The 13,239-nt window shown below is 43.6% G+C and overlaps 1 protein-coding gene across 2 annotated transcripts; it reads left to right on the top strand.

Moving 5' to 3' along the window:
* Positions 1–3,541: 3,541 nt before the first annotated feature.
* On the top strand, positions 3,542–12,403 carry PEX26 (peroxisomal biogenesis factor 26). 2 transcript variants are annotated; one of them, XM_020778073.3, is made up of 5 exons: positions 3,542–5,126; positions 6,086–6,226; positions 7,205–7,518; positions 8,641–8,787; positions 10,792–12,403. In XM_020778073.3, exons 1-5 carry the CDS (start codon positions 4,885–4,887, stop codon positions 10,893–10,895), a joined length of 948 nt encoding a protein of 315 aa, XP_020633732.2. In that variant the 5' UTR covers positions 3,542–4,884; the 3' UTR covers positions 10,896–12,403. The 2 variants fall into 2 exon arrangements, with proteins under 2 accessions (XP_020633732.2, XP_072855907.2); XM_072999806.2 differs by having other exon boundaries at positions 10,823–12,403.
* The last annotated feature ends 836 nt before the right edge of the window (positions 12,404–13,239 follow it).

A 13,239-nucleotide genomic window follows, 5' to 3' on the forward strand; every position in this document is an offset into this window, starting at 1 on the left:
AAAACATCCGAGTAACAAAGGTTAAGAACCACTGCTTTAGGGCAGCCATTCTCAACCTTTTTTTAACATGGCCATGAACACAATATGAAATAGAGACCAAATCAAGATTGTATAAGTTGCATAACAAACCTTATAAAAGGTGTGTGAAGAATTGTTTCCAATCTGTGGCCCCCTTCAACTATGCCCCCGTTGAGAATGGCTGCTTTAGGATTTTTGAAATGGCAGAAAACATGAATAGGAACACAAAAAATGAATTACCCTGAAAGGAATTGTTTTAAATCCAAAATAAAAGAACAGGCGCATGAAAATGAAGCATAAATGAAATGAAAACAACATGTAAATAAAAGAGGCACCCCAGAAACCAAAAGAAAACAAACATGAAAATCTTTGCCATGCACATCCCTATTTATGTACCCTTGGTACTTTTAACATTAAATAAAATATGTGACCTAGCCAAAATTCAGCATTTCAAAGTCTCACTGAGTGGAGTGAAGCAGATTAGCAGCTTGAAACTATACAGTAGTTGCTTCACTCAAAGCACATCATCCTTCAGAGGGATTTACAGTGTTATACATGTTTACTCAAATGTGTGTCCCACTGTTTTGAATGAAACTTATACCCAAATAAGTACGAATACTTTTGTACAGTTTAGTCTCTCACTGAACTATGGACTAACATATTGTGTCCTTGCTGTTCAGTAACAGTTGAAAAATGTCCTTGTTTCCTTCTCCTATTCCTCAGCTTAACTGAAAATTAGAATGTGATTAACTTTACAGAGTTCTCTGCTTCCTGTGGTTATATCTCTTCTTCCTTTAATAACAGAACCTTTTTAAATATTCCAACCAGTTTCCAAAACACCCCATCTTGAGTTCAATCCTGCTTTATCCTCCTCCTAAACAAAAAGATCTGACCCTGTTCCAGGGGGAAGGGCACCTGAATAGAAAGCTTGCAGGTTCCAAACTTACCTCAGCTTTAAGTTCTCTCTGTCATTTCTTCATGCAGGATAAGGGAAGGTTGTTTCAACTGGTAGTAACTGTCAAAATTGAATCCTTCTCCATATTTGGGAATATGTGTTGGGCATAGGCTGGTATAACCGAAGCTTCTCTCACAGTGCATATTGGGAATTGTAGTTCCCAATGAAGCACCTGCTTCACAGTACAGAACACTAGATTTAAAGTGGTTTTTCTTTAGCTTCGATCATTACTTTCTCTATTGTTTTTGCTTTTCTTCCATATTTTGTATATTTTTTATAATTCAGTCTAAAGTATTTTTTAAATGACTCTATATTTAGTCTCAATGTCCTTCTTCCTCTGTAACAGAGCTGGTAAAAGTTATGTTTTGGACTACAACTCCCAGAATTCTTCAAAATGTCACTGGTCATTATACGTATTTGGAGATTCTGGTGGCTGTAATGTTCGCAAGCTTTATCCTGTGACTTTAGACAATGATTTTCCTTTAGGGTCAGTTGAGAAGGGTGACAGTTTTGGACAAGTGCTACCCTTTTACCTTTACAACGAATATCCAATAAGATCCGATGCTGTTACTAAGTAGAATTCTTATTTTCCGTGTCCCTTTTCTCCCAAGTTAACACCGCTCCTCAGGGTTCCATGTTTGAGAACCCTTAAACATTCTGGAGCCAACACTCAATTTATTTTATTCATACCCAGAATCTAATTGGTTGCCATTAACTGTTGGATAACTCAGTGGTTTAGGCCTCTGGCTATGTGGCTGTGTGATGGGAGTTCGATTCCCCACTGTGCCTCCTTGACAGGGGCTGAACCTGAAAACCCATAGTGTCTCTTCCGGCCCTGCAATTCTAAGATTAATATTAGGGTTTAAGAAAGAAGGCATTTCTCCCCATCCAGAAGGCTAGGCCAAAAGCCTGAGCAAAGGATGGCTCCTGAGCATGCAGTCCTCAAGAACTGGGGGGAGGGGGATTGAACATAAATGATTCTGTCCCCCTTGGAGAACTTCAGGAGTTAGATATAAGTTCACCACAACCCCCCCCCCCAAAAAAAAACATTTAAAAAGTGTGTCCATTCAATTCAGATCTGTCTCTGGTTAATACTGTTTAAGCAGCATATTTTTACTCTTCTCTTTTTGCCATGCCCTATGAAGTATATTTGGTCTCAGGTAACTCCAGTATTGAGAAGAGAAGACTCCCTGGAAAAGACCCTGATGTTGGGAAAGTGTGAAGGCAAGAGGAGAAGGGGACGACAGAGATGGCTGGACAGTGTAATCAAAGCGACCAACATGAATCTGACCCAACTCCAGGAGACAGTGGAAGAGAGGAGGGCCTGATGTGCTCTGGTCCATGGGGTCACGAAGAGTCAGACATGACTAAACAACAACAGAACTCCAGTATAATTCTGTCGATCCATCCTACTTAATTTGCTTCTAATTTTGAAGGCAAGAACTTTGATATTACAGTATCTGGGATCCCAAGGAGTTTATTGAAGGAAAGTTTTCTTTCTTCCCCTACCAATGTGCCACTGCATCTATCCTTTGTTGCTCAAGAGCAGAACTGGGGAAAGTTACACTATTGGATTACAACTTCCAGAATCCAACAACTAATTTGGGGATCATAGGAGATGTTGTCCAACAGTTAATTTTCCCAAACTGTGTTCTACAGCCCTCCACCTCTCCTTATGTTAAGAATTCTTAGGACACGTGAGGGGGTTTTCATAGGCTGTTGTCATTCTAAGCATGACTTTATTTTATTTCAAATGTGTTTCAACTCTGCATGGCATTATTGAATGCAGTTTGAACTGCATTATTTTACTATTAATATTGCATTGCTTTTAAACGTATTTCAGATGGTTTGCTTTCTAAACTCTTTGTAGAACTGCTGGATAGCTCAGTGGTTTAGGTGTCTGTCTGGCTACAAAATCAGAAGTTGGGAGTTCAATTCACCACTATGCCTCCTTGAGACGACCTGGACTTGATGATTCATAGGGCTCCTTCTAGCTGTTCAGATCTAAGATTGTTGTTGTTGTTGTTGTTGTTGTCATATCTGGGGCTAATAATAATAATAATAATAATAATAATAATAATAATAATAATAATAATAATAATAATAATAATAATAATAATAATAAATTGGTCTAGCAATTATGCATTGTTTGAGCAGCACCTTGTGACTGGGTAGAAGAACTGCAGCATTTGAGCACACCGACTCTCACCAGAAAGAAAGACTCCCAAGCAATTTCTGTTTCAGAGTCTGTTATCTAGTAGTTTAGGCATCCCTGAAGAACCAGCCCTGCCATTAGGGACAGTGAGGCAAGAACATCAAGAAGCTTGGTTTGGAGAGTCATGAAAGGGCAGCAAATTGATTGTAATTTAATATTATTATTGCTACATTCTTACTGCCAATGAGGGGAAGAGGCACTTGCAGGATTTTCTGCCACACTTATAAAACGATTTCACCGAACCAAGGGTATTGTGTGCCTTGACTTAGTGGTGCTGGATGACATTTACTTCAGCTAAGTTTTCCCAGTTCAACAGCTCACTGCCAGTCCTATTGGGGGGTGGGGGTGGTTAGGGATAAGATCAGCATTGCTTTGGTTGGGACACCCCCTTGTAGTTCCCTTTTGAAAAAGTGCTATCTCAACCCTTTATGAGGTAAGAAACCAGGCAAAAAGATTACTCTGGCAAGCTCTGATTTCTGTCAACTGTAGATCTTGGAAGTAGTTCGTTACTGCATAAAAACGTGAGGATATTACTAGTTTTTGTTGTTTAGTCGTTAAGTCATGTCCGACTCTTCGTGACCCCATGGACCAGAGCACGCCAGGTTATTATTACTAGCAGCGGTTGGAATGGAAATTTCTAAAAAAGGCAAAAGGATCTATTCTAGATAGCTTAGTACTTCATACTAGGATGAAAATGTGACATATAAGAATGAGAACAACCAAAGATAGGGTTGGGAGGAATCCGCACATTAGAAAAATCTGGAATTTAGGTGGTGTATTATGCAAAAGGCTGAAGCCGAGGATTAGGTGTGGCTGGAGGGAAATGGGAGTTTTTTCTTGTGTGGGGACTAGGGGCAGCTTTTCAGGGCGGACTTCGTACAATAGGATTTTGGAACTAAAGGATCAGCATATGGGAACTAATCACTAAGAATTCCCTGGAAACGTGATACTTTCAGGAGATCAGCAAAAAAAGGGGGGAGGGCAGGGGAAGAAGAATGTGGATTCAGAATGCTTTGACTGGTAATCATCTCCAGTCTCATCAAAACGCAACTGGGAACCCGCTCCTTCTTGTGTCGCGTTCTTTCCCGTCACACAGGCCGCTTCCTGGTCGTTGTAGGCTAGCCTCCTTCCGGCAGGGCCCTTCTCCCCCCCCCTTGGTTGATAACTACTAACAAGACGTCTTCCTCGTTCCATACGAAACTACAGTTCCCAGCACGCTTCGCGGCGTCTCTGGCTCGCTGGCGACGCGACGAGGAAGCCGTCTCTTCTGCGGCCAGTTTTGCAGGGCAATGGTGGTGGTTGTTATTTAGATGTCTAGGGAAAGTGGTTGTCGGCGTTAGTGTCAGGGTTGCTGGCTGTACGGCCAGGTCTGTTGCATCCTGTCCCGGATACCAAGCATGCCTTTGGGGAGGAACGTGTTTCTCCAAAATCCAGCTGCTTCGGACTTTTCCCCTTTGATCCTGAAAGACGGTGCAAGCTAAGAAAATTTTTTTTTGGGGGGGGGGTTCCTTAAACTGAGATGGCAGGTTTTGTTCTCTTCCCTTTTCTCTTCTTCTGCGTCTGATGGCGGAGAATCCAGGGTGAGGAAAAAACAACAGAACTGCCTGAATCCTGAAGTATATATAAGGCTTGGTTTCGCAGAGCCTGCACGGATCTGGCCGCCCTTCTTGAAGTGGGACGTCGGGATCCTGAAAGGATGAAGAGGAGGGACGAGTCTTCGTCGTCGTCGGCGTTTGCTGGCCTCGGTGGGGCGGGAAGCCTTTTAAGGAGCAGCGAGCCCCCGGCTCTCTCCCCCGCGGCGTCCCCGGCGGCTTCCTTGCTGGAGGACGCCACGGATCTGCTGGTGATGCAGAGGGATTTTGCGGCCGCCCTGGACAGGTGCGAGAGAGGCTGGCAGAGCCTCCTCCTGGCCGAGCCCGAGGACCAGGAGCGCGACAGGTACGGAGGGAGGCCGACCAACTGTGGGGGGGGGGGAAGGAGGGGGTGGTGGTGGTTGGGGTGGACCTTGGAAACCTTTCTTGTTTGCTTTGCCACTCTCAGAATTGGCTGGGGCACCCTGGGAGTTGTAGTTTTTTTAAAAAAGTAACTTTGCCAAGGTCTGGATGGAGGATACTGTTCGTTGCGGAGTTTGGAAAAGTGACAGACTGTCCTGCCCGCTCTAGGGGATTTTGGGAGCTGTAATCCAGCAAAGCAACTTTTCCAAATTGGGATTGCGTTTTGCACTGGTTTCCAACCTTGGGACCCCAGAGGTTCTTGGACTGTAGTACATCTCCTGGCCAGCACAGCTGGGAGGGAAGACTTCTGCAGTTTTACTCTAGGGGGGAGAAACCTGTAGTCCTCAAATGTTGGACTGCAACACATATTAGCCTTAACCAAATGGGAGTTGCAATGCAACAATATTTGGAGCACCGTCTGTTCACTACTTATTCTTTTAAAAGGGAACTATTTATTTATCTCCCCCCCCCCCAGTACTTTAGTCCATCTTAGTGGCAGAGAGGGAGGGCTACATACCCATGTGTGGGTTGCAGAGTGTAAACCTTTAAATTCCGGTCTAGATAGTGGTCACAACTGAAAGAGGTGTTGTTTATGTACCATCAAGTTGTTCCCAACTTATGGTGACCCTGTAAATTAATGGCCTCAAAAAGATCTTGTCATTAACAGCCCTGCTTAGGTCTTGCAAATTGAATGTTGTGTTATTGAGCCAGTCCATCTGATGTCCAGTTTTTCTCTTTTTCTCCTGCTTTCACCATTTCCCAGCATCATTGCCTTTTCCAGTGGATCTTGTCTTACAGTCATGGAAGTGGAGAATGATGCTCTAGGTCAGATGCTCAAGATTTTGATGTTGTTTGCAAGGATTGCTACTGTATCTAATTTCACACATCTCTTTGCTGAACCAGCTCTGAAGTACTGAAATGCTCCTTATGTATTGTGGGCATCCAAGCCCTGGCAGAGATGAACCGATGGCGGGAAGTCCTTCCCTGGCTTCTCCAGTACTACCAAGATCCTGAATGTTGGCCTCCTCAAATCCTAGAACTGTGGTGAGTTCCACTTCTTTGTATGTGCCTGGTTTTTATGGCAGTCATAAAGTTGTTTCTGGACTGTACCACTTAAGCCTGTAGATGGAGAGCTGATATAGCCAAATCAGTTCCTCCATAGTTCCAAAAATCTTGATATTGAGAGCAATGATTGTAGCTTCTCCTGGATATGCTAGCCTTCTTTGTGCTGGGATTATGTTGAAGAAGGTACATTTTATCACATGATCCTTCTACTTGCAGACTGAAATGGTACTACCCAACATGGATTTACCACTTTAGTGATGTTTCAGATTGGCTGACAGCCTGAAATCATACCTCCAAAAGGGCAAGCTGAAGGGAAGGATGTGGCAAAATATGATGATTCGCATTTTTTTACTATATAAAAATATATATTTTAAACAGTCATGGTTATATATGGAACAGTTTGCTACAGTGGAGTTTTGACAGCTGTGAAAATTGGGTTTAACCAGAATGTGGGAATGTTTTAATGGATGCGCCCCGGGTGTACTTTATGGACCAAAATGTCTTTGTTTTTTAAATTTGGGGTGTACAAGGGCCCAGGTATCAGAATCAAAGAATGGCCCTGCCCATTTTTGGACCCATCTGTGCCCACTACCAGTTTGTGGCTTCCCATGGATTACACCCAAGGAATGTGGTTCTCAATGGAAAATCGGCTCTCCGTCTTTTACTCTATAGCCAGAATCCTGTTGCTTACCTGATCGCATAAGGGCAATTATGCAGGTGGTGAGGCTATTTGGCAACTATTCATTGTGTGTTCAGCCAATCTAGTTGCTCAATCAGTTATGTTAACAGCAACTGGCAAAGCATAAAAACCACTTTCCCTTATGCATGTAGTCTTCTGCAGGAGGATTTTGTCCTATGCCAGGAACTCTGAGAATGTGTACAGAAAATATTAGATAAATCCAGGTGTCTGATTGTGTAATCATATTAAAGTGTTGTTGTTACGATGTTCTCTCTCAGCATCCTCCTCCACAGCAAAGTGGAAGAACCTCACTTGATGCTGGAAATTGGCAATGACTGGTTGCGTTCTTCTGCCAATCAAAACTTGCATCATTATGGCCTGTTGGTTCAGCTGTACCTGTTCCATGTGCTGCTGCCGCTTGGGCGCTTTGCAGAGGCAGAGGAGCTGGTCCAAGGCTGCAAAGACCTAAGCATAGAGCAGCAGGTGGAGGCACATGAGAGGATTAAAGAGAAGCAGCGTCAGTGGCTGCAGCAGGAAGAGGAGGACCTCAGTCCTCCAGAAGAACCAGATGTGGCATGGAAGCAACAACTGGGTAGGTTCTCATTTTAGCAGTCTTCTGGGCAAAATCATTGGCCAGAATCCAGTTGGCTATTTATGCCAGTGTAAATGCAGTAAATTGGAGAAACCTATAGCTGCCAGTTAATGCGTTTTTTAATATATTTGCTTATTGGCTCTTCTGTGCTAGAAAAGTCTGCGCTCCTGGTAACTGACTAACATAGTAATCTTTTTAGACTAGAAAATCCTGAAGAAAAACTGGTCCTGATGGATATCGCAGAGCTAGGATGAAGACTCTGTGGCACTATAACTGTACTACTGCTCCCGTCTTCTCTTACCGCTGGCTGTGTGAGCTGGAGCTGAAGGGAGGGGCAGGCAAACAGATACCTGTAAGGGCACACAGTCCCCTGCCCCACTGAAGATCATTTCTGGGCAGTATGGTTATTAAATGAGAATTGCATAGGTAACTGCATGTGCAAACCAGCTATTACTCTTGTGCCTTGGGTCCTTTATTAAGGAGAAAGGCGAGGTAAAAACAAACAAACAAATCCTGCAATTCTGTTTTATAGTATATTTTCCAGTATACTGACTAGTAAATACCAACTAGTTCACTGAACACTGAGCAACTTCACAGGACATAATGATGGGAAATACATTGAGCAATCCCATTGGATATTATTAGCAGAGGTAAGTGGAGTATTGGGGGACAAGAGCAGCATCCAGATCAGATCTTGGAAAAGTTACTGTTTTGGACCATTGCCAGAATCCTCCTAACTGGTTACTCATATGTGTGACTGACAGCAGTAGCCTTTAAGGTCTTCCTCGTAACTGCTGGATAGCTCTGTGGTTTAGGTCTCTGGCTGTGGAGCCAGAGGTTGGGAGTTCGATTCCCCACTGTGCCTCCTTGATAGGGGCTGGATTCGCTGATCCATAGGGTCCTTTCCAGCTCTGTAGTTCTAAGATTCTAAGATAATCCATGGAAGGGTAACATGTGGCCTTCCAAATAAGGTTGGACTCTCATCCTCCCTCACCGCTAGCTCAGCCTAAGGAGCATTGCAGTATAACAACATCTACAGGGCTTGCATATTGGTCATCTGTTTTTTAAGGAACCTCTTCTCCCCCCCTTTCTTTGGTGTAACACTGTTTCCTTGTGCTTCAGGTTTTGTGTCCCAAAAAATGTTGACTGCTTTGGCACAGCTGGGAAGCATGCTAGGATCCTTAGTAGGCCAGCTCTGTTCGATCCCTTACAAGAAGACACTCCTGGCTGCTTTCATGCTGTGTCTCATTGTGGTGAGACTTGATCCAGGTATGTGAGTGGCGGGGAGGCTCCCGTGCCCATGATTTCTTATGTCTCGAAGATCAGAAATAATGCCTTACACCCTGAGGCATGGTCTCTCAAATTGGATTGTGTGGGATGCAGTGATGCTGAAATGAGATGTGGCTATCTGGAATAACTTGTAACATTTCTACAAATGGGCTTTTAAAATTTTGGAACTCATCTGTTCACACATCAGACTTGCAGGTGGTAGGATCAGGTCTCGGGTATCCAAGGCAGGATGTAATAATGGCACCAAATAAAACTGGAATCCACAAGTAAGGGGAGAGGTGAGTTAGATCTGTGGATAGTAACTAAAATGAGAATTTTAAGAGGAAATACATTAAAGATTTCTTGGGCAGGTTGGGGACAGCTTCTCTCTCTGTGTCCACATTTGTGCAAAAGAATAAGGATTGTATGCATGCCTTGTTTCCCATTTGTAGTAAGAATGTGCAGTTAGTGATGTATTGCTTCCTGTAATGGCCTAGCAACTGAGATGTGCTTATCCACCTGTCGTACTCCCTGACCACATGCTCCTGGGACAACCTATTCCTCACCTAAAATAGGACCTGTCTCTGAAGGAGATTGTCCCCTAAGAATATTCCAAGGCCTAGTGCAAGCATCATCATCAATGGAATCATATGAGGGAGGTTTTGCTAGATTGTCCTGCTTCCCGCTAGAGCTGGGGACTCACGTGTTTGAATGTTGCTGTTTTATGTATGTGTGTTTATATGTATGTTTTTATGGTACATCCTGCTATCAATGAATACAAACTGCTACAAAGAAATACAGTTCTCTGCATAGGAGAAGCAGCACATTAGGAGGCGAAGGAAAATCTTTTCTCATAACCTGCTAGTTTCTACATGTAATGATAGTGTGTATGTGTTCATGTGTGTGTGTGAATTTCCCAACATGTGATTCCTGACCTAGTGTTATAAATTTAATAAGAATTGCAGCGCTTGATTCTGCTGGTTGTATAACTTGCATGATGGCATCTAGGGATCTCTGTGTGTTCTGTGCCATCAACTCAGAATCAACTTATAGTGACCCTAATAGGGCTTTTAAAGTAAATGAAATATTTAAGGAGGAGTTTTTCCAGCGTGTTTCCATGGCTGAGTGGGAATTCGAACCCTGTTCTCCAGAGTCCTACTCTGTTACTCTATCCACTAAACCACACTGGAAATATCTAGGGATCTGAGGGTATTTAAAATGCCAAATAAAAAATTGTTTGGATCCAGGAATCAGCTTTGCAGGGGTAGAAGAATTCTACTTTCCGAAGGTGTCTCCACCTGAGTTTTTGGAGATCCCTTTCTCATCTCCACCACAGCTGTCTCCCACTCTGCCCTTTGTCCACGATTTCCAAAGAAAGTGAGGGACTGCTTTGGAGAGCAGGGGGCTGGGGAGTTTCCTAATGCCAGCCCAACTGCCTTTGTGGCTACATCTAACCCAGATCTACCTGTTTACGGTTCTTCTATACATCAATAGGATTTAAGGATTTCCTCTCTGCTTTAAGTCTGCCTGCCTCAAGATGCCCACCTGGGTTGCCAGGTGCAGGTTTAGAACATTTGCTCCACGGCTACCCAGCACAAAAGACTGGATGTTCCACGGACTTAATGCTTCCGATCAAGTTGTGGCAAATTAGGTTGGTGAAATAGAAAATGTGGTAGCCCTAGAAATGCCTTGTAATCTTGCAGGGTACATTCAGTTCCCCGTGTCAAGAGCTTGTTTTTGCGGTGTGAGAACTCTGTGAAGGCCATGTATTTGCACTTAAAGGAGGAATCCTTGACTGGTTTCATGGTAGTTTTGTTACGTTATTACTGAAGATTGGGGTGGGAAGCTTGTGACCCTCCAGGTATTGTTGGGTTGCTACCACTGTCAGCCCTAGTTGGCATAGTCAGTGGTGAGAGTTGCAATCCACAAATATCAGGGGCATCCTACAAGGTGGGCCACTGCTGATAAACATGAAGGTAACCTTCTTCCACTCTTCATTTCCAGCTTCTCCAACTTCTCTGCCGTTTCTGTACAGGCTCCTCCAGCTGCTCCGTCAAGCCCGGATGGCTGTGTTTTCTCCACACCACCGGCCTCCCATGCAGGACTAACTGGCTCTGCTTTCTCATGCTGACACAGTGTTGACTGGAAAATTATGGAACAGACATCAAATCCAAGCTGACTCTCCAAGTTGTGTGGAAGGAGGGCACAGGGAGTTGTGATCTGGGCTGAAGCTCAGTTCATCTGGAAGATACCATCACCACTACCCCATCTCTGCTGTCCTTTCTCTGTCTGTGGCCATTTCTTTTGTACTGGAGTCTACATCTGGAGCCACACTCCTGGAACATCCTTACTTGTTAAGCTGCTGTTTAGATCAGTGGCATTTATATCCAAGTAAACATCAGGATCAGGGTATCTGAGGAGTCCATTTCAGATCTTTTAATGCAACTCCATCTGCCAAGAGAAACACTGAGAATTTTCTTCTAGGGAGCATCCCTGAGACTTTTTATGGTATATAACTGTTGCTATTCAATTTTTGCTGAGAGTCTCTGTGTCTTGATAATATAACTGCTTTGTTGAGGCTGGCAGAAGTAATTTGGGACACAGTGCTTTTTCTGTTTTGCTTTGGTAATGGAGCTCTTTCTAAGCAGCAAGGAGTGGGGGGGGGAGATAAATCACCCTCTCATTTGTGCCCAAAGCTTAGTAAAGTTATTTGGTAGAACTGCACACTCCATCATCCCCCAGCCAGCTGAATTATGTGCATCAGGGAGTTGTGGTCCAAAATGTTAGCATTTCCAGCTTAGAGCTGAAAAGGCAGTTTATTATTGTAGTTCAACCATTGTAGTCTGACTCCTGTAGTCAAAAAAATATAACGTTTCCAAGCTCTGGTGCTTTTATAGGGCTGCCATCTTTCCTACACTGCAGTTAGAGATTCTGTGCTCTCCATCTCTTCAAGCATCAGGCAGAAACCCCAGCATCACCCCATCTTTTCCTGCCATGGAAATGGAGTAATGATGCGCAAAGCTTCATCTTTGATTTTTCACATGCAGCCGTGCAAGGAAAAATTGGTGACTATCATGGGCTTGCTTGAATTTTTTGTAACACTCAAACGTGCAGGCCTTTGTCTGAAACAACCCTGTAATATTTTTATGAGCAAATAGTCTGGCAGGTTTTTTAAATAGGTTTGACACATGGTTGCTTTTTTTAAAGCTTGGAAGGAGTTTGCAAAAATTACGGTCTTTTAAAAATAAATTTGAAAGCAACCATTGCTCACCCCTCATGCCATTTACTGTCTATTTCATATAAAAGGTTCCCAAAAATGAATAACTTTGCCCTTATTATTTGTAATTTTTAATGAGATGCATCTGCCAATCTTTCCAAGGAGAGGACAATAGAACAATAACGGGAGCATCCACATAGGATTTCTGCTTGTCCTGACCATATTGGTAGGAATGCTAAAATAATTCAACAAGCCACTGGGTATTTGTGTAACTCTGGCTTCTTTGAATGGATGCTGCTGCAAACTAATTGTTATGTATTTATTTCTAATTCTCTAATATTGATTTGCAGACGTTTTGTTAGTTTTATTACTTTGATTATAGTGGGTTTCTTAAAAATCTCTCTCTCCATTCTTTTGGTCACTAGGTGGCATCCCTTAGTCATTGCAAAATCAGAGTACAAATTGTGCCGTGACCTGTAATGAAATGAAGAGCAAAAGAGTCCAAGCCAGTGAAAACATCACTTGCTACAGCTATGGGATCAGTTGAAAGCACTTCCTGAAAAGGGAGGTCTTAATAGACCACCAAGAAAGGCAACAAAGAGGGAGCTGGAGGGAGGGAGTTCCACAGGAGAGGCTCTGCAGGCTAAGGAGGCTGAACCATATATTGTTTGTTTAGTCGTGTCCGACGCTTCGTGACCCCATGGACCAGAGCACGCCAGGCCCTCCTGTCTTCCACTGCCTCCCGGAGCTGGGCCAAATTCATGTTGGTCGCTTCGATGACACTGTCCAACCATCTCATCCTATGTCGTCCCCTTCTCCTCTTGCCCTCACACTTTCCTAACATCAGGGTCTTTTCCAGGGAGTCTTCTCTTCTCATGAGATGCCCAAAGTACTGGAGCCTCAGCTTCAGGATCTGTCCTTCCAGGGAGCACTCAGGCTTGATTTCCTTTAGAATGGGTAGGTTTGTTCTCCTTGCAGTCCAGGGGACTCTCAAGAGTCTCCTCCAGCACCACAATTCAAAAGCATCAATTCTTTGGCGGTCAGCCTTCCTTATGGTCCAGATCTCACTTCCGTACATCACTACAGGAAAAACCATAGCTTTGACTATTCGGACTTTTGTCGGCAAGGTGATGTCTCTGCGTTTTAAGATGCTGTCGAGGTTTGTCATTGCTTTCCTCCCAAGAAGGAAGCGTCTTTTAATTTCGTGGCTGCTGTCCCTTTTTGCAGTGATCATG

Source organism: Pogona vitticeps, chromosome 5 (assembly GCF_051106095.1).
Source record: "Pogona vitticeps strain Pit_001003342236 chromosome 5, PviZW2.1, whole genome shotgun sequence".
Taxonomy (NCBI): Eukaryota; Metazoa; Chordata; class Lepidosauria; order Squamata; family Agamidae; genus Pogona; species Pogona vitticeps.

Coding starts and splice junctions, on each gene's coding strand:
- PEX26 (XM_072999806.2), top strand. CDS start 4,885: ATGAAGAGGAGGGACGAGTCTTCGTCGTCGTCGGCGTTTGCTGGCCTC. Junction 5,127..6,085: donor GAGGACCAGGAGCGCGACAG/GTACGGAGGGAG, acceptor TTGCTGAACCAG/CTCTGAAGTACTGAAATGCT. Junction 7,519..8,640: donor GGCATGGAAGCAACAACTGG/GTAGGTTCTCAT, acceptor CTTGTGCTTCAG/GTTTTGTGTCCCAAAAAATG.